The sequence below is a fragment of the Ailuropoda melanoleuca genome, chromosome 12 (genome assembly GCF_002007445.2).
Source record: "Ailuropoda melanoleuca isolate Jingjing chromosome 12, ASM200744v2, whole genome shotgun sequence".
Classification (NCBI taxonomy): Eukaryota; Metazoa; Chordata; class Mammalia; order Carnivora; family Ursidae; genus Ailuropoda; species Ailuropoda melanoleuca.
Genome location: NC_048229.1, coordinates 68,967,149 through 68,992,498, shown reverse-complemented (window position 1 = coordinate 68,992,498; position 25,350 = coordinate 68,967,149). Strand labels below are relative to the sequence as shown.

The following is a 25,350-nucleotide window of genomic DNA, read 5'->3' as shown; positions in this document are numbered from 1 at the left end:
GTTTGACTTTATATACTAAAGCTGAACATAAGCATAATATTATGATACAACCATTTCACTTCCAGATATTTATTTACTCAACAGGAATGTTTATGTGTCACTAAAGAACATTTATAGCAGCTTATTTTAATAGCCCTGGTTGTGAAAGGTTAATAAAAACCTTTTCCTTTTCTTCATGAGAATTTGAATTCTATTTACTATGTAACTCAGTTCTCTGGTAACCTGATAAGAGTAAAATACCAGGGGCGCCTGGGTGGCACAGCGGTTAAGCGTCTGCCTTCGGCTCAGGGCGTGATCCCGGCGTTACGGGATCGAGCCCCACGTCAGGCTCCTCTGCTGGGAGCCTGCTTCTTCCTCTCCCACTCCCCCTGCTTGTGTCCCCTCTCTCACTGACTGTCTCTATCTCTGTCAAATAAATAAATAAAATTTTAAAAAAAAAAAAGAGTAAAATACCAATTAAGTTTCAAGGCAGTATTGCTTATGATGAAAATGCACCTAACTGGTAAATTCTATTTGCACTGGGAAGAACTATACATGAATTATAATTACTCACTAAGGGTGCCATACTTTGGGCTTCCCTGATGTGGCAACTCACACCTGAGTATGTTCCTTGTGGGGACCCTGAAAGCTATGGCCAGAGGTTGTTAGTGGAGATGGTGGCTCCCATGGGGCTTGAGTCTTCTAAGCCAAGGCTCCTCCTTCCAGTGCCCATTATAGGTCTTGTCTTCTCACACCTGAGCTGTTACCTGGAGAGAACATACCTCCAGATGGAGCATACTGTTGCCAGGACTTCAATTGAAGAACAGTTGATGCTGCCCTGGTGACAAGCTGTGGTTCCTGTCTTTTCTTCTATCCACAGAAAGCCAAACTGCAGCTGCCGATTTCACATTTCTACTCTGTGATAGTCCTTTCTAGAACTGAACTCTACTCTTCCAGTGAAGAGATTAGGGATTATTTAGTAATGGGTATAGTGAAAAATAGGTCTATGAGATAAATTATGTTAACTATATGTGATAGACTAAAAGTAGAAAGAAACAAATATAATAATAATCTGTGTGGCTCAGGATGTATACTCTTTTACATCATCAATAGTATAAATTCTATCTTACATTCTGATTTAACTATATTGGGATCAGGAAGAAGCATATAAAAGTTCATTCCTTATCTTCTATAGTATAAAAGCTATTATAGAATATCTAAAACTACCAAGTCAGGAAACAGCAAGTAGTTTAATGAAAAGTGTAAAGTTAGGGGTGCCTGGGTGGCTCAGTTGGTTTAGTGTCTGCCTTCAGCTCAGGTCATGTTCTGGAGTCTGCTTCACCCTCTCCCTTGACCCTCCACCCCTGCGCTCGCTCACTCTCTCTCTCTCACTTTTGCTCTCTCTCTCAAGCAAATAAAATCTTTTAAAAGTGTAGAGTTAATTACCCTAAGAAAAAACTAAAGGAATTTAAAGTATTTGTCTCTGGGGAGTTGGTAAGACTTCAGAAAGGGACTTGTCAGGCAACTGTTTTGATTTTTTACCTACCTTTATAGAACTAATTCACTAAACAGCTTTGATTTAAAAATGTTAAGATGACTGGAAGAGCAAGTGGATAAAATGAGCTATACAGACTTTCAGGAGCTTGACTGAAGGAAGATTTTTTTCCTTCACCTTCCACACCCAAAACTTGTCATTATCCTAATTTTCTCACATACATCCCATCTTCTCCCATCCAGCAGTTCTTGACTTTTAACTGGTCTGCTAGCCTCCTCTAGTAGCCCTTCTCTGCCCTGTAACCAAAGTTGACCTTTTGAGTTCGTTAACTTCCCATTTCCTGTAAGATAAAACACACATTCTTTAATGTGAGCTCTGATACTCTGTGTGATCTGATCCCTGTCTGCAGTCCCCCAGCCCCATCTTTCATACCTCAACCCAGCCATCCTGAGCTATGGGTGTCCCTAGAAGTTATCATTACTCTTTCTGTCCTTTTTAGCTTTGTACTCCTAGAACCCCAGTCTCCGTCAGTTCACCTGACAAAATTCCTTCTTATTCCTGGGGATTGAGCCTGGTATACCTTGACCACTACCACCCCCACCTATCCCTCCTCCACATTCACTGAGCTGTGTTCTTCTTTCGTATTCCCATAACATCTTCTGTATGCATCTGGTGTCACATTTATCGCACTATATTTTCTTATTTGCTTCCCAGTCTGGCTCTTTTCATCTTTAGGCTCCTGTGGTTGAGCTTCTTGAATGCTGAGGCAATGGCTTTTTTTTTTCTATACCTTTCATTTTGTCACCTAGCAGGATTCCAGGTTATAGTAGTTACTTAGTATGTGTCTAGGAGAGGGAGATGGGTAGGTGGATGGATTCATAAGTGAACATCTTATGTTTAAGAAAATTGAAGCTGAACTACATCCTGCTGACTGACAGCAATTAGTGTCAAATTGCAGTTATTTTTCTTAGTTGATTGTCACCACTCAGGAAGGGACAAGTATCAAATATGATGCAAGTAATCAACTCTCAAAAATCAGGTGTACTGTGTGTTTATGTTTTCTAGAAGAAAAGGTACTAGTGGCAGCCTATGCTGCATTCCCTTTTTACTTCATTCCTGAAAGAATAAAAATGCATTCCTAGGTCATATTAAAAATAAAAGACCAGGAAGTAGATTAATGGTTGCCAAAGGATGGGTGGAGGAAGGATGAGGAATGACACAACAGCTATGGGGTTTCTGTTTGGGGCAATGAGCATGTCCTCAAATTAGACAGTGATGATGGTTGTACAACCGTGTGAATATACTGAAAACCACTGAATTGGACACTTTAAAACGGTGACTTTTACAGCATGTGAATTGTATCTCAAAAAAAGGAAAAATAAAAATGAGATAAAGTTAAAGACATTTCAGAAGCTCTAAGTGATTATCTAAATGGCTTTGACAGAAAATCAATTTCTAGCCCATCACAGGATATTTGAGTTTGCATTAAAGTAAGGAAGCACTGTGTGGTTTGTATTTTACAATTTTTCTGTCACTTTTTGCTGTTTACTCTAAATCCTTGAGCTACCAGACAGCTTTCCTTTCTTGTTTCTTTCTTTTTCTTTCTTTGAAAGAAATGGTACTGAGTCAGCTACAGGTCACTCAGTAAGGAGGAAATATTTTAATCTCTCTTTGGTTTGATGTACACACAGAATTAGAATGTTCTTAATTTTAAAAGAATGTTGCTTTAATTTTAAAATATAAAGTTTAGGGGTACCTGGGTGGCTCAGTTGGTTAAGCATCTGCTTTCAGCTCAGGTGGTCCTGGGATCAAGCCCCAACAGGCAGTCTGCTTATCCCTTTCCCTCTGCCCTTCCCCCCACTCATGATCTCTCTTTCTCTCTCTTCAAATAAACAAATAAAAAAATTTTTTTAGAACTTTTTTTTATTTTTATTTTTAAAAGATTTTTATTTATTATTTATTTGACAGAGATAGAGACAGCGAGAGAGGGAACACAAGCAGGGGGAGTGGGGGAGAAAGAAGCAGGCTCATAGCAGAGGAGCCTGTTGTGGGGCTCGATCCCATAACGCCGGGATCACGCCCTGAGCTGAAGGCAGACGCTTAACCACTGTGACCCAGGCGCCCCTAGAACTTTTTTTTTTTTTAAAGACTTTATTTATTTATTGGACAGAGAGAGACACAGCAAAAGGGGGAACACCAGCAGGGGGAGCGGGAGAGGGAGAAGCAGGCTCCCTGCCAAGCAGGGAGCCCGATGTGGGGCTCGATCCCAGGACCCTGGGATCATGCCCTGAGCCAAAGGCAGACGCTTAACGACTGCGCCACCCAGTAGCCCCCCAAATAAAATCTTTGTAAAAAATTTTAAGGAGCACCTGGGTGGCGCAGTTGTTAAGCATCTGCCGTTGGCTCAGGGCATGATCCCAGCGTTCTGGGATCAAGCTCCACATCAGGCTTCTCTGCTGAGAGCCTGCTTCTTCCTCTCCTACTCCTCCTGCTTGTGTTCCCTCTTTTGCTGTGTCTCTCTCTGTCCGATAAATAAATAAAATCTTTAAAAAAAATTTTTTTAAATAAAATATAAAATTTAATGACCAAGTAGTACTGACTTGATTCATAGATAATTGTAAAATGTGTTTGTAAAATTCTGACCTTATCTTTTGAATCACTGGATTCATCTTTGCTTGTGAGGAGCCAGGAGGCCCAAGATTCCTTCAATTAGAACTAAGCTTCTCCTATACCCCCATTCTCAGTTTGGCCTCATATGTCCTATTGGTTGAATTTGTCACTCATCATGGTATAAGTTTGTTTGTTTGTTTGTTTGTTTTTAATCTATTTAACAAATACTTGTTGGGGCGCCTGGGTGGCACAGCGGCTAAGCGTCTGCCTTCGGCTCAGGGCGTGATCCCGGCGTTATGGGATCGAGCCCCACATCAGGCTCCTCCGCTAGGAGCCTGCTTCTTCCTCTCCCACTCCCCCTGCTTGTGTTCCCTCTCTCGCTGGCTGTCTCTATCTCTGTCAAATAAATAAATAAAATCTTTAAAAAAAAACAAACAAACAAATACTTGTTGATGCCTGTGTATTCCATCACTCACTCTTCTAGGCACTGGGCATACGCTGTGCTGAACAAGGCAGAAGTCCAATCTTTTAGAGCTTTTGTTATAGATGGTGGCCAGATTCTACTCCTTTTTTCTAAAAACTCACTTATTGATGATAGGTGAGGGATTAGCGTTTTTTGCTGGCTTTTTTTTTTTTTTAGGGGGGCAGAGAAGAAATACTACTCATCCTTCATATTTTATTTATTCACAAAATTCTCAGTACTCCTGTACAGAATTAAATGCTTATTTCTCTGTTGTTCCTCACACAGGTTATATAAGTCTCTGTTCTTCTAAAAAGCAGATCTGGTTATATCACTCTCTTACTTTCCCTTCAGTGACTCCCCATTACTCTCAGGTTGAAGTTCAGACATGGCTTGCAAGGGTTTTCAGAGTCAGTCTTCCATTAGACTTTCAGTTCCTCTAACATGCCCTGTTTCCCTTTTGGTGAGCTTCCACATATGCTGTTTCGTTTACCTAAAATAGTTCTCTCCCTACCCCTTTACTGTGGCTAACTGCTAATCTTTCAGGGTTCATCTTAGATAGGACTTTCTACGGTACACTTTACTTGACCAACCCCCCCATCGCAGTCCAGTACAAATTGCCGTTAACCAAATACACTACTTGCCATTGACCAGAGCCACTGCTGGATAGTATAGTCTTTGTCTTTCTCCTTTTGTTGTATCCCCCAGTTCCTAGTACAGTACCTACTCAAACTTGTTTTTCTGTTTCCTCTAATAGCCTATGAAGACCTTGAGTTTAGGCTGTGTGTGGTAAAGTGCTAAGCAGATGTTTCAGTGAATCAGTGAGTGATTGATTGTATTGTTTAGTCTTGGAGTATAGCAGAGAGAAAGGCTCGTGAACTGCATCTCTCTCCCCCAGTCTCTTCATGTTCAGCATCATACAAAGTCCCTGCTCTGTCTCTCCATCTGAGCCAAATATAAGGGATCGTTTGTGCTACATCTCAGAAATTGAATCATACACAGAAAATTATTAAGTAAAGTTGCGAAAGGTATGATAATATTCAGTGCTCATCCATAAATATTAATGGCTTTAGGTAGTTTGGAGTTTAAAACATGTTAAAAACAATTGTGTAAAGTAGACCTTATGGTGTATGTGTCAAGACAAAGGAGGGTTTTAAAGGACTCAAGATAGTTACGCCTGCCAACTAGACGCTTGGCATCTCTCCTTCATAAACTGATCAATGGAAGCACTGTGGATTGTGAAATCTGCAACTAAACCCACCAAATCTGAGCTTCTGGGTTAGACTTTTTGATTTAATAGAATGTAGCTTGTACGACCTTATTAATGTTCTCTCTGAAAACCTTATCAGGGATTTTAACTGTAATTTTTTTCTTGAGGTTAAAAAAAAAATTGTCCATAAGTGAAAAAAGAAAAAAGTATGCCTCGATGGTAGTGTTTCATTTTGTCTGCCCATTTTTTTCATTTTATCTGTAAACACAATGACATTTTTATCTTACTTTTCATTAACTGAATATGCTTTATCTGACACTGTATAATGGACTTTTATCACTTACAGTAACCATCGATGAAAAATTTCATACTATTCTAACTGGAGTTTTTGTTTGTTTTTTCTCTTGTACACAGTTGTTGTGGAATTACAAGCTGAATCTAACTACAGACCCCAAATTTGAATCTGTGGCCAGAGAAGTTTGCAAATCTACCATATCAGAGGTAGGTTGTGAAAGAATTTTGTGGTTATTTAATGGCTTAGAAGAGAAAATTACATCTGTTGATGTCATTAAGGGAGGAATGACTGACTCGGTTACTTTACTTTTTTTGGAATTCACATCTGTATTGGCTGAGAGAGAGGCCGCGGCGGCGGGCAGTGTAACCAGCCTCCTTTTTGTTAACCTGCACCTACATTTTTCGTAGGATGCTGTTGATTCAGACACACTGGAAATCAGGCTCCATTGGTCCCCAGAGGACATAACTGCTTCTGTCATCAGTGCTGCGCTCACACTTTTTGCAAACTGCTGATGTCTGAGGCATATCAAAATGGTCTCCCCAGGAGGCTTATAAATGTTTCTGAGTTACAGAGTTGGTTCAATTAAACCACAGAGGCATATGCCTCAAATAATAGGAGTTAGCATTAAAAAGGTTTGTGACAGGATTATGTATGTTGCTATAGATAGATGTTGAGTATAAAAACAAAAATGATTAATGAAAGTGTATAGCATTGTATGGATGCTAAGTGGGGAAAATTTTCAATTATCTTGTTTCAGTATGAACACAAATAATATTAGTGAAAATTGTGGTTTTGAAATTTTTATTTTATTTTATTTTTTGGAATCAGTGATAGAAATTTGAAAAGGGGGCGCCTGGGTGGCTCAGTCAGTTAAGTGGCTGCCTTCGACTCAGGTCATGATCCAGGGTCCTGGGATCAAGCCCCACATCAGGCTCCCTGCTTCTCACTCTCCTCCTCGCTCATGCTCTCTATCTCTGTCTCTCTCACTCTCTCTCAAATAAAATCTTTAAAGAAAAAGAAATTCCAAAAGGCCAGAAGTATACTGAAGTATAAGAATCACAAAGAATAGTTGCTGTTTTTCTACCTCAAAGTTAATAATTCTAAATCTTGCAACACATAGATCTGTCCTCAAACTACGCTACTGATGACTTAATTCAGGACCACGTTCTTAGCTCTTAAGGAAGGCACTATTGCAACCAGATAAGCTCTCAGCTATTCTTCCTGACTGACATCATCATGGGACCTTGTAGAACATGTTTTCTTCCTCAGACCTTCTAGTACTGGATCTGATATGTTTTATTCTTTTAAAGCAGTAACCCTTCTTCATAATTACTTTGGGGCTCCAGAGTAGAATAGCATATCTTCCAGAAACATTGGCTTCAACTTTAGTATTCTGTACCTCATACTCCATTTACTAGCTATATGGTTAGCTGTGTATACCAGTTGGATTGCCATGTGGAAATTTATTTCAGAGTCACGCAGAGTCATCAGAATAATTTCCCCCTTTACTGGCTTATAAAAGATAACGTGTGTGTGTGTGTGTGTATGTATGTATAACTGGCTTTCTTATAATGTTTATGTAATGGTGGTCCTCTTATAACCTTTTGGGGTGTTGTGGTTTTGTAAATGATTTCAGGTAAAAATGGGAATTTATCCCTCCCTAGAGGGAGATTATAGTGGAGTCAGGAAAATTAGATATCAGGAAAACATTGTTGCCAACAGAATGTTTATTTTCTATCTCCTTCCTTTCCTCTTTCTTGCAATCCTACTTGCAAGGAGAAAAACAGCATCACAAGAATACCTGCAAACTGCAAACCAAACTTCTATTTACTCTCCATTGTTGAGCCAAATACTGCAGGCTTTCCTCCTGCTTTGTGTCAACAACAGAGTGAGGACAGCGCTTTTCTAATGGCACCTTACGAATCTGCTCCCCAGCCACTTCAGAGTTACTCCCATTCATAGACTGTTGATGACTTAACGGTGTTTTTTGCTGTTAATCATAGAAATTTTCCTTCTCTTGTATTAAGCTTCTAGCCAATAGAACGGTTGAAGGAAAACACAAACTTTTAATTTAGACACTACACCCTATTGTAATTAGTGGTGAACTGAAATACAAATAGGTACTACATCTCTGTGTTTCAGTAAAATCTCAAGTGATTAAAGCTAAATATACATTTATTTTCTCATTGGGGCTCCAATTCAAAATGTGCTCCTAGTTTTTCTTCAGATTTGTAAACTATTGATTGTCCAGTATAAGAGCTTATGAATACTTGCACTTCACTAAGTTTTAAAACCCAAGCATCTGCCGCTAGTTCTGTGTTTTTTTATGGGGTTTTCTCAGTGGTTGAATTACAAATGCTGAGATTTTTCAAGCAGCTATTTTTCATTTCACTTTTGAGACTTAACTCTGTTTTGCTCAAAAACAAAACAAAAGCCTTTTCCTGGAAATAGATTCATGACCCTCTTTTTGGGCATCTCAAAAAAAAAAAAAAAAAAAAAAGCTCAAGGTTAACTTGAAAGACTTGCATTCATCTTGATTGTTGAAGATCTCTGCTGTCTCTTGAAGCCAGTGTGAGACTATTTGCTTAAATTCTCAAGTTTGCTTCTTGAAAAGGAAACACCATTTTCTGTTTTGAACTGAGTGTTTGACGTGGTTTGAATTTGATACAAGAGTTAGACTTGAAGAGACCCAGGATAATGAGTGTGTGGTGTATTCTTCACCCAGCACCTTTTGGAAAGGGAGAGTATATTTGTTTTGCCCTCTGTACCTATTTAGGGTAGATAGTGTGATAGTAGAGAATGGTCACTCTTGGTTTCAAAAAGCCAATAAAACGGGGCGCCTGGGTGGCACAGCGGTTAAGCTCTGCCTTCAGCTCAGGGCATGATCCCAGCGTTCTGGGATCGAGCCCCACATCAGGCTCTTCTGCTATGAGCCTGCTTCTTCCTCTTCCCACTCCCCCTGCTTGTGTTCCCTCTCTCGCTGACTGTCTCTATCTCTGTCAAATAAATAAAAAATCTTTATTAAAAAAAAAAAAAGCCAATAAAACATTTTCTTCTTGTTTATATTAAAAATAAACATTTACATTTGGGCCCTTTACTCTTGTCAAAACTACCATTTTTGTTTGTTTTTAATTTCTTCAAACGCAGTAGGATTTTTCCAAACAACCTTTCCTGTTTTATAATTGAATCTTACAACCCAATAAGTAGATTTTACTTTTTTATGCCTGTATTTCAGCATTTTGGGGCTAGTTTGCTTCATTAGCACGGTGGGGTTTGGGATGCACTTTGTAGGAACATAAACCATGTGGGATAACTCTGTGCTTCATCCACTAGAACATGTATCTAAACCACCCAAATTAGATTTGCAGTGGCCTTCCTCCTCTCAGACTTCTTGCCAGACTGCAGTGAGCATCATTTTAAACATGTTTCTGTTCCAGACCACAGTGGTGAAGCTGGGATTCTACTAAGTTCAAAAACACATGTCTGAATCCACAGTTAATTCAGAACATATTAATGTCATGTCAAGAAGTAATATTATGCTTTCCTGCCTCCCTTCTTTTGGCCATTAGGTTTACCTAACAATAATAGTTCGCTGTGTAGCTTGGCTTGGGACATGCCACTAGACTTCAGTTCTACACCTGTTTTCCAGAACTGTTTCCCAGATTAATCTCCTCACTGTCCGTTGCATTCTTTGCGTGGATAAAGGGACTTCTCAGTAGAACCATTCTAAAGCTGTAGATGTTAAACATTTTTTTAAAATTATATCTCAATAAAGTTGAAATTTTAAAAATGTAAAACACATTAATCAGATATTTTCTAGACACCACAACAATCTGAGTAAGCATGACACTATTTTCTTTATAACAGATGTATTTCTAAGTGCTTTCCTCTTTTTCTTCCAAATATAGATGGGAAATCAGTAAGAAAATATCAGACATTCTTTTTTGTAAAAGTTGTTTGATATGAGAATAAAATACTTGCATAAAATAGCCACTTTCTTTGGAGCAGATTAAAGAATGTGCTGATGAACCAGTTGGGAAAGGTTACTTGGTTTCCTGCTTGGTGGATCACCGAGGCAATATCACTGAGTACCAGTGTCACCAGTATATCACCAAGATGACGGCCATCATTTTCAGTGATTACCGTCTAATCTGTGGCTTCATGGATGACTGCAAAAATGACATCAACATTCTGAAATGTGGCAGCATTCGGCTTGGAGAAAAGGTATCTACTATATTTATACTGGCTTCACCACGGGGGTCCTACAAACTTGTTGAATGAAAAGTTTTGTATAACTGGAATGGGAAAAATTTAAGGCTGGAGATGGCCTTAAAGTGGAGGTCCAGACAGCCCCAAGGTCTAAGGCTAGTTGACCCGTGAATGCATGTCATCTTTTTGTAGTGTTTCAGTACTGTATGAGGAAGCAGAGGAATTAATATCAGTCAAGAATAGTGTCATCTTCAAAATACTAAGCCAGTGACTTGTTCCCTATAGCGTTCCCTGGCAAAGCATTGGGCAAAGTATTTGATTTAGGAGAGACTTGAGTTGTCTAATCTTTCTCTGCATATACCTCATTGATGCTATAAAAAAATTACTTAGTAAACATACTGGTATCAAAGAAGATATTTAAGTATTAGAAAAATTTAAGATACATGAAGGTACTTCTGGCTTGTGAGAAGAAAGGTACTCTATAAATTGAATCTGTTGCGGTCTTTCTCTCAGAAGAACTAGTTTTAGTAAAGACAAGATGGAAGATAACCACCTAGCTGATGACTTCTTTATTAATTATGTGTGGTTTTATTTTTGTTCTTATGAGTCTGTTGTCGAGAACGTCACAATGGAGGTTTGGCCAGGTTTATTCTGAATTTACTGGCTCAGCAAAATGAAAGAAACTCCTGAGAAGTAACAGATGCTGGGGGAGAGGTGGTCTGAGGCATATGTCTGACATCAGCTATTAGTTGCCACTGCTCATTAATCTGCTCTTTAGGAAATATGATGGAAAATAAAACCCTTTTGTCTCTTTGCCCTCTATTTGTTCATTGCCCCACGGTTTGCTGGCTTCTGTCACTAACAGAGGGTGGGGGGCATGGTGTTGGAATGCTAGAACTGCGCACACCAGTTCACATGACGGTTTTAGTGCTGGTTATTGTCTGCCTGTCACCAAATACCGTTTCCTTCATACCAGCACAGGGCTCTGGCCCTTTCACAGGGCACCTCTGAGTCAGTCTTGAGAGCACTGTGAACTTGGCATAGAGCTTTTGGCAGATAAAGGCCAGTTTTAATAAAGAAGGCAGATTTCTTCCTTCCCTGCAGACTCTAGAAATGGCACAAAAGCACTTAAGCTTCCCTAATAATTTAGGAAGCTCTTTGGACTTTATTTAGGGTGTTAGAGATCATGTCCAATTCCATATCTCAGTCTTTTTTTTTTTTAAGATTTTATTTATTTATTTGACAGAGATAGAGACAGCCAGCGAGAGAGGGAACACATAGGGGGAGTGGGAGAGGAAGAAGCAGGCTCATAGCGGAGGAGCCTGATGTGGGTCTCGATCCCACAACGCCGGGATCACGCCCTGAGCCGAAGGCAGACGCTTAACCACTGTGCCACCCAGGCGCCCCTTATCTCAGTCTTTTTAAAAAGCTTCACCTAAGTGTTCCAGACACATTTTTTTTAAAGAATCATTGAAGACACTTTTGTGATCAGTGGTCCACACTATGTAGAATAGACCATTACAGTTCATCTCTTTTTGTAGTAGTTTTTCCCTGTTGACACCAAGATAATTGCGGGTTAGCTTCCCACTAGCAAATCTGAATTGTCAGTATAAAACCTGCTTTAAGCTGCATGTTTGAGTTATTAGGTCTTAGTGCCTGAAACGAACACAGAAAACAGTACTAGAGCCCAAGAACAAAGCCCAACTTTGTTAAAATAACCTTAAAAAAAAGTTTCTTTGGATCATCAAAATGCACATTTTTGTCATGTTTATCTTTTGCTATACCTACCCGGTTAGGTGAATTTCTGTTTATACCAGGCCCCTGTCCTAGCACCAAAGGCTTTCTGTATTTTGGGGACAATAAGATAGATTTATGCTTGCATTCTTGAAAAAGTGTGTTCCTTCCTATATAATCCACTCTGGTGCTACAGCCAGGTTTAAAAATGAGGGAGGCATGTCCTCAGCCCTTCTTGGCTTTTCTAACTATAGTTTATTTCTTTGAGGCCAGTTATTTAGATATCCTGAAAATGAATGAATCAGCTTCTGGCTTGTTGATTTCAAATTTGCCACTAAAGCTTGCAAACTCATCTGTGACTGGCTTTGAACTGACTTCTTCCAAAGGTCAGAGGACAGGGGCAATGGTTAATCTGTTTGTATCCTGCCTCTGTATGAATGTAGAAGAGTCCTGGTGTCAACTATGATTTTTTTCAAGATGTTAGTATGTAACTTTGAGAACAAAGACTACATATTAATAAAAATTTTTGTAAATAAATATAGTTAAAGTGAAAGGGCAGATCTTCAAAAGTGAAAGTGTAAATGATTTACATCATCTGAAGAAAAAGTACAATGTGTGCTCCAATACAGGAGCTTAATTGTAGACATGTTACTACTTTTAGACTTTTCACTTGGTAGTTATATAATTTTATTATTCCCTGCTTTTAACCAGCTACTTTGAATAATTTGGACAGTCTTTTTTCTCTTTTTATGTAGTGAGGAAGATCACAGAAGACACCAAAAACATTGAACTAGAGAGTGGTTTATAGCAGAGATGAAAACTGAGTTCTTGGTTTTTGAGATTGTGTTACTTTTCTCTGTTCTTTAAAAAAAAAGAAAGAAGAAGAAGGAGGACCAGGTTTATGGGGAAGAGTAGATATTACCTATCAAATTGCTAAACGCTGATCAGGACACTTAGTAGTTTTAAGACAGACATTTATCTCACCACAGTAGAAGTCCATTTTAAGTCCATTTACAGGATCATTTGTTATTCCTATGTCAAGCCTGTGTATTAATAACCTATTTAACCTAAGTAATTTTATTTTCCTGTAGATGGTGTGCCAGTGTGTAGTTTACCTCCCTTGCTTTCATTCTTATTCAGTAATTAGCCATGCAGCCTTCTTTGTCAAATATTTGCATACATTTCAGTTGTATAACTAAAATGGGCTGACCTGGAAATGCTCAGAGACGCAAGGAAACTGAGAAGAATTCTTGAAATACATTTATTTGAAAAAGTTATCTAAAGTTAGGATGAATGAAAACATGTAATAGAGATGATGGTATGGCCCAGCACCAATATGTGATGCTACAATTGCTGTAATCATAATTAAATCTCAGATTCCTTAGGGGGTCTCAAGCCACGATGATACTGCCTTTATTTAAATCTAAGAAGAAACAAATAGAACCATTAAGAAATATAATAGCCCTAGGGGCGCCTGGGTGGCACAGCGGTTAAGCGTCTGCCTTCGGCTCAGGGCGTGATCCCAGCGTTATGGGATCGAGCCCCACATCAGGCTCTTCTGCTGTGAGCCTGCTTCTTCCTCTCCCACTCCCCCTGCTTGTGTTCCCTCTCTTGCTGGCTGTCTCTATCTCTGTAGAATAAATTTAAAAAAAAATCTTAAAAAAAAAAAAAAGAAAAAAAAAGAAATATAATAGCCCTAAATAGATAATCTTACTGGTGGCACATTTAAAACAGTTACAGACCCTAAGCATACAGGGTAACACTTAGACTCGTTGCATGGAAATAATTTCTTTACCCTGTGATGCCAGGACTAAAGGCTAAACCTAAATCAAGAGTTAATTTATCAGATTATTATTTTCAGCCCCTTTTATATGATTAAGACTTATTGCTAGCAGCCATCTAAGTAAGTTATCATGGGCTACTGAACTTTGGGATAGGATGTTGTTTTGTTGTTTTATGAACTAGGATTATGTTTATAATAATCTCTTGTATACTGTAAATAGCAGTGTCTGATACGTTTCTGTCGAAATGTTTGTTATCATAGGTTTGCTTTTCCTTTGGGAAGTGGAAACGGGTAGGCCTTGCCTAAGTGGGTCATAGTCAGACGAACTTGAGTGTCACTCATAAATAAGGAAGAAAAAATAAGCCTTATTCTGGATTTCTGGGGTTTGTGTCTACTCTTCTCTCTGCCTTTTATCTTTTTGTCACTTGTCTCGCAGAGTTTTATCTTATTCAGAATTGCCCTCCAAAAAACCTTTTTGGTTCTCTCAGGTTTTTATACATTGAATACAATCATACAACTAGTGCTCAAGGTTCAGGTACAGATAGAGAATAGGAGGCATGAGAATCTGCTAGTAGAGTGTGCTTCCTGATCTTTTTGGGGTCAGCAGACCTTTTGAAAATTTAATGAAAGCTGTGAACCCTCCTCAGGAGAAATATATAACACCCACATGCAAATTTTAGGAGTGTCCTAGAACACCAAGGTCTAGAAAAATAAATATGGACTGTTATGTAGGCATCTTACCTTCTGCAACCTAAGGCCTGTGTTTACTCCTCTGCACAAGAGGTACCACAGCTCTTATGCCCTCTCCACAGGTACCATAGGAGAGAACACGGACATTTTCATGGAAATACTTGGGAATTAATGTGCTGTCAAACAAACTGCATTACAACTAAGTTTAGGGAAAAAAACTGTTATTGTTGAAATTTTGCTTAAAGTAGATGTTTTCCTGCCTGGTTTTAGGAATCTTTTTATTACGTACAGGTGATTTCATAGACCCAGTGTTTTATTATAATAAGATTGTGTGTGTAAATAAGAGATAGCATATACTTCCTGCTGCTTTGGTTTGCTGTATTTATAGTTATACCTCTCACATTTTTGAAGCATGTCTTTTGAGTACCAGTATTCAAGTACTCTTGAATAGAAATATTTAGGGGAAATTCCTCATATTTTGAGTGAATGAATGCTTGTGGTTGCTATGGGGACGATGCAATGTACAATTAAAGATAATTGGATGGTTTTAGGAAAGCTCTCAAACTGAGTTTGTTTGAAGGGTGGTAATCTCATTAAATCATATTAAGATAAATCCAAAACATCAAAGTGAGTATTACACTACAAATTGTACATATTGGGGTCTTTGTGGACAGTATAGAGTAGCAAAATGAGAAAGAGGGTCTCTGTAACGTTTTTTCTCAATGGATTTTGTGCTTTTTTTTTTTTTTTAACATAACTAAAAGTGTTATTATTCAGGAAATACCTCTCACCCTTTGAGGTCAACAAACAGATTTCTGCACGGTTAATTCAGTATTGATATGAACCACATTCAGAACATTGGGCTGATGTAAATTCTTAGAATTTTTCTGACATTTTAAACATAAAGAATTGAGGTTTCTATTTCTGGTGCTAACTAAACTGTAAAATCTCCCAGGATCTCATTTTCCATTTGTAGCATGCAAGTATTCTGTTCTAACAGAAGATTGTTGAGGACATTTACTGTAACTTCCACAGTGTGGTTGGTTCCCACCGAATTTCTCAGCAGCATATCAATAAGCCAACTATGTGTTGAATTGAGGGTTGTTGTTTTCTTAAGCAAATGATGTTATTTGAAGCTCATTGTGGTGAGAGTTTTACAATATTAGTACCCTTGCTATTTTAGGATGCACATTCACAAGGTGAGGTGGTATCATGTTTGGAAAAGGGCCTGGTGAAGGAAGCAGAAGAGAGAGATCCCAAGATTCAAGTCTCTGAACTCTGCAAGAAAGCCATTCTGCGGGTGGCTGAGCTGTCCTCAGATGACTTTCATCTAGACCGGCATTTATATTTTGCTTGCCGAGATGATCGGGAGCGTTTTTGTGAAAACGTGAGTCAGCTCAGAAGCTGTTCTTCTCCTTTAGAATGTTTTTTAATACTCTAGTCCAAAATAAAATAAACCAGCACACTCTCCCATGTAGATAAGGCAGTGAAATGGAAGGCGGAGTTGTTCTCAGGATAACAGAGAATGATGCTAGATATTCAGCCTTGATGATTTAACATCTAGCTAGCAGTTGGCTTCTGACAGTCTCCACACATTATTTTTTCTACTTTATCTCACTTCTCCATTTTAGTTCTTGGAAGTCTATGTTATTTATATACAGGAATCCTGTTTTACCAGGGAATCCTATTCACACCTATTGCATGGCTAAAACTGCCATATTACATGTTATATGTTTTTGGCTAAGATGAACAAAACAGCAGCTGGCTAACTTTTAAAACTAAATCCTTGATTACTGTCTGCAGACCTTACAGAAGACTTGCTAACACTTTAAATAGAATTCTCTCCATCCTTACAAAAAGAGCTGAGAGTAACTTGTGTATACTCCCACCCTCTGCTGTTTTGAATTAGCAGCTTTAACCCTCAGAGCCACTGATTATGAGTCTTATTGACTCCACCATAAAGTAGTAAGAAAAGACTCACAGACACTTCTCTTGGTTCCCATCTTCCCTGCGATCACTGTTGTCTTCCAAAGGCTACTAAATGTTATTTTTAAATGGCTGAGCCATTGTTCAAAGGTACTCACATTTATAATAATTTAAAGAAAGTTCTGTGTAAGACTGTAGATAGTGCCCAGCGTAACTACATCGCTGATTGTCATCACCCTCATCACCGTGTGTATGTTCCATCTCACAGACGCAGGCTGGTGAAGGCAGGGTGTATAAATGCCTCTTTAACCATAAGTTTGAAGAATCCATGAGTGAGAAGGTGAGTATTACTTTGAAACAAACCAATATTTTATTCATTTCTTAAAAGTTTTCTTAAATCCTCTCAAACAATGTTCTTATAAATTCATATCAGAATATAAATGACTGATAAAGCTTACCCTTTTCAGAGGTGAGACACTTGGCTTTTAGTAGAGAACCAAAGCATATTTTGCTTAAGCCAAGAAAACGAAGCGTTGTGATATCTAGACATTGGGAAACCAATTGGGAATCAATTTGGGGAGTAAAATTGGAGAATTGTGTGTCATAGTCACAGTGAAGCCAGCCCTGCAAACTCAGGAAGCTTAGGCTAACCAGACTTCTGTGCTTTACAGGTAATTACCTATTTAATTTTTCAGCAGCTGTCTCATTAAGCATTCTCATTACTATTAGTCCCCTGTCCCTGGATGCATTCAAGAATCTTTTATGACTTTTAAAACGAAAATTATTCTTGGTTTTGCTCTCCTGCTGTTTGCTTTCCTGTGCAACTGAAGAAATGTTTCATTTCAGTTGCTTATATCTTTTACTATTGAATAATTCTATTTTAAAAGCATAGAATGTAACATAGCGTAGCATGGAGTGTATGTCAGCTGCCAGTTTGATTCTTGTGAACTTGACTTGAGGGACATTGTGGAAGAGGAAGAGGGCTTGGTCAAGTCTCACTGTAATAGAGGCCACCAAGCACTCGTGTGCATAGGACAGCTGCTCTGCTGTTGCAGCAAGAACCAGCAGCTCAGGGTAGGATTCCAGGCCTTCCCCATCCATTCACCCCTCCCCCTTACCACACTAGTTTCACATACTTGTGTTCGAGTCTAACCAAATTTAAAGGTAGGCGTTTTGGTGACAGCTGCAGTTGTTGACAAATCGGTCATGAGCCTCTTCTGGTCTCAGAGGTCCCTGTGAACACCAGAACCACGGGAGTGGTCTTAGAACTCTGTTGTTGCATTCTTTATTCAGTGTCGAGAAGCACTGACGACCCGCCAAAAGCTGATTGCCCAGGATTATAAAGTCAGTTATTCGTTGGCCAAATCCTGCAAGAGTGACCTGAAGAAATACCGGTGTAACGTGGAAAACCTTCCTCGGTCCCGGGAAGCCAGGCTCTCCTACCTTCTCATGTGTCTGGAGTCAGCCGTCCATAGAGGTAAGAGTTAATTTCTTTTTATCCTTTTCAGTCCTTTTTGAATTCACATTCTAAAGCCTCTTGTAACTGTAAATGTTATTTTCCTCCTGCATTTGCTCTTTTGAGCGCATCTGTCCCTTGTGACTCAGGAACCTTTCTTCGTAAGCATAACTCCAGGAACTGAAGGCTTGGTGTCCCAAAGCCTTTTGAAGGCTCTTTCTCTTAGCTCAACAACCTCCAATTTTTATTCTAAATTTCTTTATTTGAGAGAGAGAGAGTGAGCGAGAGAGAGAGAGAAGGAGCAGGGGGAGAAGCAGAGGGAGAAACAGACTCCCTGCTGACCAGGATGCCCAACGTGGGGCTCGATCCTGGGACTCCAGGATCATAACCTGAGCTGAAGGCAGACGCTTAACTGACTGAGACACTCAGGTGCCCCGTTTTTTGTTTTTTTTTTTTAAGTAAGGTATATTTCTCAAATCCAATGATTTTGATTTTTTAAAGTGCATAGTCAACATTTTTAGGAGAGTCAAGGTAGGATAATGATTTAACATAAGAGCTTTGGGTCGGAGAGACTTGGCTTTAAATTAATGGCTCCATCATCAGATTAACTGTCTGGGTGGCCATTGTTTACATTTCTTAATCTCTTCCCAAACTTATTTTTCTTATCTCTAAAACAAAAACAATATTTATATTGAGGAGTTCTTATGAGGCTTGAATAAGGTTATTTGGAATAGCACTTAGCATTCAATACATGATAGGTACTGTTATTGTTATAATACTGATGATATTGAGAAACTAAACAGAAATTTTTGAGTTCAAAAGTCAACCCCTGACTGAAGAACCAAGATGGCTCTATAGAAGATCAGGATTGTCTTTCTTAATATTGGCTACAAGCTGTAAAAATGAAGTGCTTAGCTCTTATTAAATAAATGATACTGGGACAATTGGTTAGTGATTAAAAAGTTAAGTGGAAAAAATCAATCATTAAATAAAACTCTGAACTTTTGATGAATTTTTTTTTTTCATATCTGGATAGTGGGGAAAACTCCTAAGCTTGAAAGCAATGGAATAGCACCCAGGGACAGTGCATGGTCTTGGATTGAATACCAAACAAAGGACATTTTGGAGACAATTGGAGAATGTTGATTATGGTCTGGATATTAAATAAAATTGTCCTAAAATGGAAAGGTAGAGATTATTGACTTGTAAAAGAATATTATAAAAGAGTATACATAGGGGCGCCTGGGTGGCACCGCGTTTGGGCGTCTGCCTTCGGCTCAGGGCGTGATCCCGGCGTTGTGGGATCGAGCCCCACATCAGGCTCTTCTGCTGTGAGCCTGCTTCTTCCTCTCCCACTCCCCCTGCTTGTCTTCCCTCTCGCTGGCTGTCTCTATCTCTGTCGAATTTAAAAAAAAAAAAAAAATCTTTAAAAAAAAGAAAAGAGTATACATAATATCATCTAATCTAGGTATTTAAAAAAAAAGAGCTAATGTTCTTAAACTGCAAATTAACAAGAGAAGAAAGACTCAGTAAATACATGGCCAAAGGCTATGTGCAGATAATTCAGAAAAGTTACACAGATTGCTAATGTTAAAAAGACTGACCGTATTAAGTGTTGATAAGGATATGGAAGAACTGGACTATTGAGCATTGCTGTTGGGAAGTTAAAATAGTGCAACCATTGTGGAAAATAGTTTGCCAGTTTCTTGAAAGTTAAATATATACATCTACCATATGACCCAGCCATATTTACGTAAGAGATACGAAAGCATATGTGCATTAAACTCTTATACATGAATGCTCATAACAGCTTTATTTGTAGTAGCCCAAAACTGGAAATGACCCAAATGTCCATCAACAGTTGAAGGGATAAGCACATTGTAGTATATCCACATAATGGAATCATATTACTTGACAATAAAAAGGAATGAATTGTTGATACATGGATGAATCTAAAAACAGTTATGCTGGGTGGAAGAAGTTAGACAAAAAAAGTACATACTGTATGACTGTGTTTTATATCAACTTCAAAAAAGTGGAAACTGGTAAACTGATCTGTAGTCACAGAAAGCAGATCACTGGTTGATGTGGGAGGGAGCTGGGTGGAGAGGGAGGGAGAGATTCTCAAGGACCATGAGAAACTTTTGGAGTTAATGGATATGTTCAGTATCTTGATTGTGGCGATGGTTTCAACAATGTACACGTATGTCAAACTTCCCCAGTTGTATGCTTTAAAAATAGAGTCTATTTTATGTTAATTATACCTCGATAAAGCTGTTAATTAAAAAAATTACTTAAGTTTTCCCAGTTGGCATTTTTGGCTCAAGGAAGGAGCCTGGGGAGGCTATAATGAATATTTGAAGTGTGGTCTTTTTCATAACCTATGAAACCCTGTAGGTCAGTAGGGAGTGTTCTTGGCTTTCATTGTTACCCCCATAATTATCTTATTGATAAGACTTCCATTGGCACAGCATTTGCATTATTAGTTTAGTATTATAAAATCTATACAGAACACTGTCAAGATAAAGCCCGGTCTCTGAAGTCTTAAACTCATCTTATGCCGATAAAGCTCTTTCTGTATTCTATGCTTCTCAGTCTAGATGATAGCATGACAGGTATATTATATTCTAGAGGAAAACTTGTACTTTTATATGTGTTGAGATCTGATTGTAATGCTCACCATCCATAATGTTGTGACTTAAATCCTAACTTAGGGCGCCAGGTGAGCAGTGAGTGCCAGGGGGAGATGTTAGATTACCGGCGCATGTTGATGGAAGACTTTTCTTTGAGCCCTGAGATCATCCTGAGCTGTCGGGGGGAGATTGAACATCACTGTTCTGGATTGCATCGGAAAGGGCGAACTCTGCATTGTCTAATGAAAGTAGTTCGTGGGGAAAAAGGGAACCTCGGAATGAACTGCCAGCAGGCGGTAAGGAAAAATTTTCTATTGCCATTTTGAATGTTACGTTCTGTCAGCTGAGGAGCCTCTTCCTGACACTGTCCCAGCTTCCTTTGTCTGGATCATTTGTGACATCACATGAACACGGTGCAAAGAACCAGACACGGAATATTTTTCAGGCGTATCTTAATAAGAACGTGGAATTTATTACAGAGCAGAAGTTTGAATTCATAAACAATAAATGGGGCTATATACTTAAAGAAATAGATAAAAAGCATTGTCTGCTGGGTTTTTAAAGGAAAGGTAACTTGCTAGGTAGAGTTTCTAAACTCAGAACCAAGGTGAACCAGGTTCTGGTAAATCAAAAAACGTCCTCCACCGAAAGAGGATTTGCCTGTTTCCATAGGTTTGATTGAGTTGAGGCTGAAAGAGAGCTGTAACGAATTGAAATTTTCTAAGAGTTTCTTTTTATTACTGATGTGCAGCATACCATGAATTCCTAGCCTGAAGGATCAAGAGAGCATGTCATTTTCCAAATCACACCATCTTTCTTGTTACAGTAAGGCAACTATGCATGGAAGGGCCTTTCTTTCTCTGTCCCCAATCTCTACCATCAGTTCTATAAAGATATTTGGAAAAAATTAGTGTACTTCTTGGGAAGATAAAGTTTTGTGTTGTTTTTTAAGATAAAGTTATTCTTGCTCCAGGATTCACGAACAGTTGAGTAACTACAGACCAGGGACATAATGTAAAGTTAACAAAATACTATAGATGCAGTGTGTCTGTTTCATTACCATTGTCCATATTTATTACTTTTTACTGAATAAGAGTCTTTGAACAATTCTCAATACCAAATGCAACCGTGGTACCCTGTACAGTGTACCCCATGCATCCCTTAGGATGCACAAAAGATACCGTTTAGTTTTGTATCCTAAATTAGGGAGTTGAGGTTCTTTTCTCAGTGAAAGTTAAGAAGACCACAGTTCAGTTGGTCTTTTATTTTGTTGGCATTTTTATTAAAAATTGAATATTTCAGAAAATCAGAATTTTATAGTCTGAAACAATATTCCCATAGAATTTTGGCATGGAGTGAAATTTCATCTTAGCTCCTATTACTTACCCTGACCCAGAGTAGACAGTAAGTTTTGTACATCCTGCGGTAGAAAAGGTAGAAAAATGTATAGGCTCGTCTCCAAAATCCCAAACCAGCTAGAAGGAAGGCTTCTGGAATCTGCTGTGGCTTTAGTTGGCACAGTGTAGTTCTTCAGGAGCAGTCCTTGCTGGTGATTATTTGCCTAGGAAACCTCTGTGACAATATGTGTGCCTGGGCCTCAGACCAAGAATGAATCGAGACAGCCCATATTTGCATCTCATCCTTAATGCAGCATGTGAAGGAGAGGGAGATGGTCAGGAATAAACCCATCTTTTTACTGAGGCTGCACTTGTACCAAGGGTACAGAAAAAAGGGAAAATCGGTTTAACTTTATTTCACGGCATCTACCTCCCGGGCTTTTAAAAATTTAGCTTGTTAAAAAGAATAGTGAGTCAACCTGAAAGATAAGTAAGGATCACCTGTCTCATCCTTTGTGTCTAGAAGAAAAGTGGGTTCGAAACCTAGAGGTTAGTCGCAAATAATGAAATATGTGGTTTTGCCCACATTAAGTTTAGCCAAGTGGGAAATAAACACACTTAATTTGGGTTATTAGGGACCCATGATTTTTAGTCTTTGCTCACAAATATTAAAGGAGTAAATGAACCGAAGGGATAATATTTTCCTTAGTCGTCTTCTACTACGTTATCCATCCTCAGTCAAGTGGAAGAATGTTTTGAAATAATTTATTTTGAGTAGGGTTCTTTCTCTCTTTTTCAAAGTTCTCTTCCTTGATAGAGTAAGCTTCCATGCCTGCCTCTGGTTGGCCTCTAATTTCCCCCGTTCTCTGCTTGGTGATGCTTTGACTCAAGTGATCTCTCAACAAATAGTAAACTGTGAAATATGTGGACAATTTTCACCTTAATGAGTACACACTTTTCCAAATGTACCATAATCATGAACTTACTAAATTCTCTTCAGTTATGGCTGAGCGCGTCTGGGCCCAGTCTCTCCCTGGCCAAAGATGACTGTGCGGTGTATTCTCTAAACTAATCGTTGCTCAGAAGCATTTCCCCAGGTTTTTTCTAAGCATTCAGGGGCTGAAATGGATATGCAATCATGTAGCAATTCATGTTCTTAAGTGTTTATTTCCCACACTGCTATCCCTGGATTCCAGAGTGGCAATGATCCCTGGAGCTGTTGGCCCACTGGAGTCCGTCGTGCATTCATTGTCTCCTTTTAGGAGCTGCAGTCTGGTGCATTCATTGTGAATTCTCAAGATTTGCCTGTCACTTGTAGATACTTAACTGATATAGTTCTTACAGAGACTTTCAGATTCCCATGATAATTACAACTTCTCTCAGAAGAAGATGTAAATATTTTGGTCTTTGTCAGCAAGCGTCATTACTAAAACTGGTAGCAGTCTTTCTGTCACCTAACCACAGCATTCTGTTCCTTCTCCAAATTGCCATCAAGAATTGGTATAAATAGGAAACAGTCAAAAAAACTAAGAGGCAGCCCACGGAATGGGAGAATATATTTGCAAAGGACACTACAGATAAAGGAGGTATCCAAGATCTACAAAGAGCTTCTCAAACTCAATACACGAGAAACAAATAAATAAATCAAAAAATGAGCAGAAGATATGAACAGACACTTTTCCAATGAAGTATTACAAATGGCTAACAGACATATGAAAAAATATTCAAAATCATTAGTCATCAGGGAAATTCAAGTCAAAACCACACTGAGAATACCACCTTATGCCAGTTAGAATGGCAAAAATAGACAAGGCAAGAAACAACAATTGTTGGAGAGGATGTGGAGAAAGGGGATCCCTCCTCCATTGTTGGTGGGAATGCAAGTTGGTACAGCCACTCTGGAAAACAGTGTGGAGGTCCCTTAAAAAGTTGAAAATTGAGCTACCCTATGTTCCAGCCATTGCGCTAGTGGGTGTTTACCCCAAAGATACAGACGTAGTGAAGAGAAGGGCCATATGCACCCCAATGTTCATAGCAGCATTGTCCACAATAGCTAAATCGTGGAAGGAGCCGAGATGCCCTTCAACAGATGACTGGATTAAGAAGTTGTGGTCCATATATACAATGGAATATTACTCAGCTATCAGAAAGAACGAATTCTCAACATTTGCTGCAACATGGACGGCACTGGAGGAGATAATGCTAAGTGAAATAAGTCAAGCAGAGAAAGACAATTATCATATGATTTCTCTCATCTATGGAACATAAGAACTAGGAGGATCGGTAGGGGAAGAAAGGAATAAAGAAAGGGGGGGGTAATCAGAAGGGGGAATGAAACATGAGAGACTATGGACTATGAGAAACAAACTCAGGGCCTCAGAGGGGAGGGGGGTGGGGGATTGGGATAGTCCGGCGATGGGTAGTAAGGAGGGCACGTATTGCATGGTGCACTGGGTGTTATACGCAACTAATGAAGCATCGAACTTTACATCGGAATCCGGGGATGTACTGTATGGTGACTAACATAATATAATAAAAAATCATTAAAAAAAAAGAATTGGTATAAATAACTTCCATCCCACAATATTGGAAATCTTTTCTATTTCTCTCCTCTTGATTGTTGATTTTAGGATAGACGGAATTGGGATTTTCTTTCTTCATTTCCTTTTGATGTGTGTTCTCTGATCAATGTGTGACGGGGTCATTGCTTTTCTATGAGCCCCATGGGATTGTAGGTCACGTGTATGCAGATCAGAGAAGGCTCTCCTCCATAAGCTAAATCTGTAACACAAAAAGGGCTCCCATTCTTTAACTTGGAAAAAAAGGAACCCAAACCAGAAGGATTATAGTTTCCAAGCTTGCTTTCTGTTATTTAAGAATCCCACCCCAAAACACCATCTGCTGTCCATCTGTACTAATAATGATCTTTTACATACATAGAATGCTTTGGTGTTTATACAACCTTCTCCTGTATATTACTTTTTCTTGTAATCCTCTTCAGTTCAAGAAACTGCAGCTAGAGGTTAATCATGCTCATGTTCTCAGAGCTAATATCTGGCAGAGCCAGAACTATTAATAGAACTCAGGTCTTCTGATCCTTCATTTAGAGCTTTTTCCTCTATGCCCCAACTGATTTCTCCTCAAAGACAGGAAGAAAGAACTAGAGGCACATCTTCTCATGCTTTCACTTTATTCCATGACAAAGGATGAACGAAGCAAAAGTAAATGTTAAAGGAAATACCCTTATTTTCAACTGCATAATGACAAGTATTTTTCTGGATATCTATAACAAGCAAGCTCTGGTTTACCTCTTGGTTATGTAAAAGATAATTGAGGAAAAATGGGAGTTTATAAGTATTATATTCTTGATTTTGGAATTGATATTTCTTGCAGGTTAAATGAAATCTCTCCTCTGTTTTTAACAACGTGAAGCATGCTTGTTTTAATGCCAGTGTATTGGCAGCAAAATTCAAACTCTAGATTCTCATGACCAAATTAGGTCTCTGACTGGAAATGTCTTCTATTTACGCTTC

The 25,350-nt window shown here is 38.8% G+C and overlaps 1 protein-coding gene across 2 annotated transcripts in view; it reads left to right on the top strand.

Moving 5' to 3' along the window:
• The window catches only part of GLG1 (golgi glycoprotein 1), a 153,319-nt gene that overhangs the window by 99,499 nt on the left and 28,470 nt on the right, over nt 1–25,350 (top strand). For both annotated transcript variants that reach the window (XM_034638920.1, XM_011234689.3), the window contains exons 3-8: nt 6,169–6,255; nt 10,058–10,273; nt 15,649–15,852; nt 16,660–16,731; nt 17,685–17,868; nt 20,562–20,776. In XM_034638920.1, the coding sequence (XP_034494811.1) occupies nt 6,169–6,255; nt 10,058–10,273; nt 15,649–15,852; nt 16,660–16,731; nt 17,685–17,868; nt 20,562–20,776 (978 nt within the window). The remainder of the gene's footprint in view (nt 1–6,168; nt 6,256–10,057; nt 10,274–15,648; nt 15,853–16,659; nt 16,732–17,684; nt 17,869–20,561; nt 20,777–25,350) is intronic.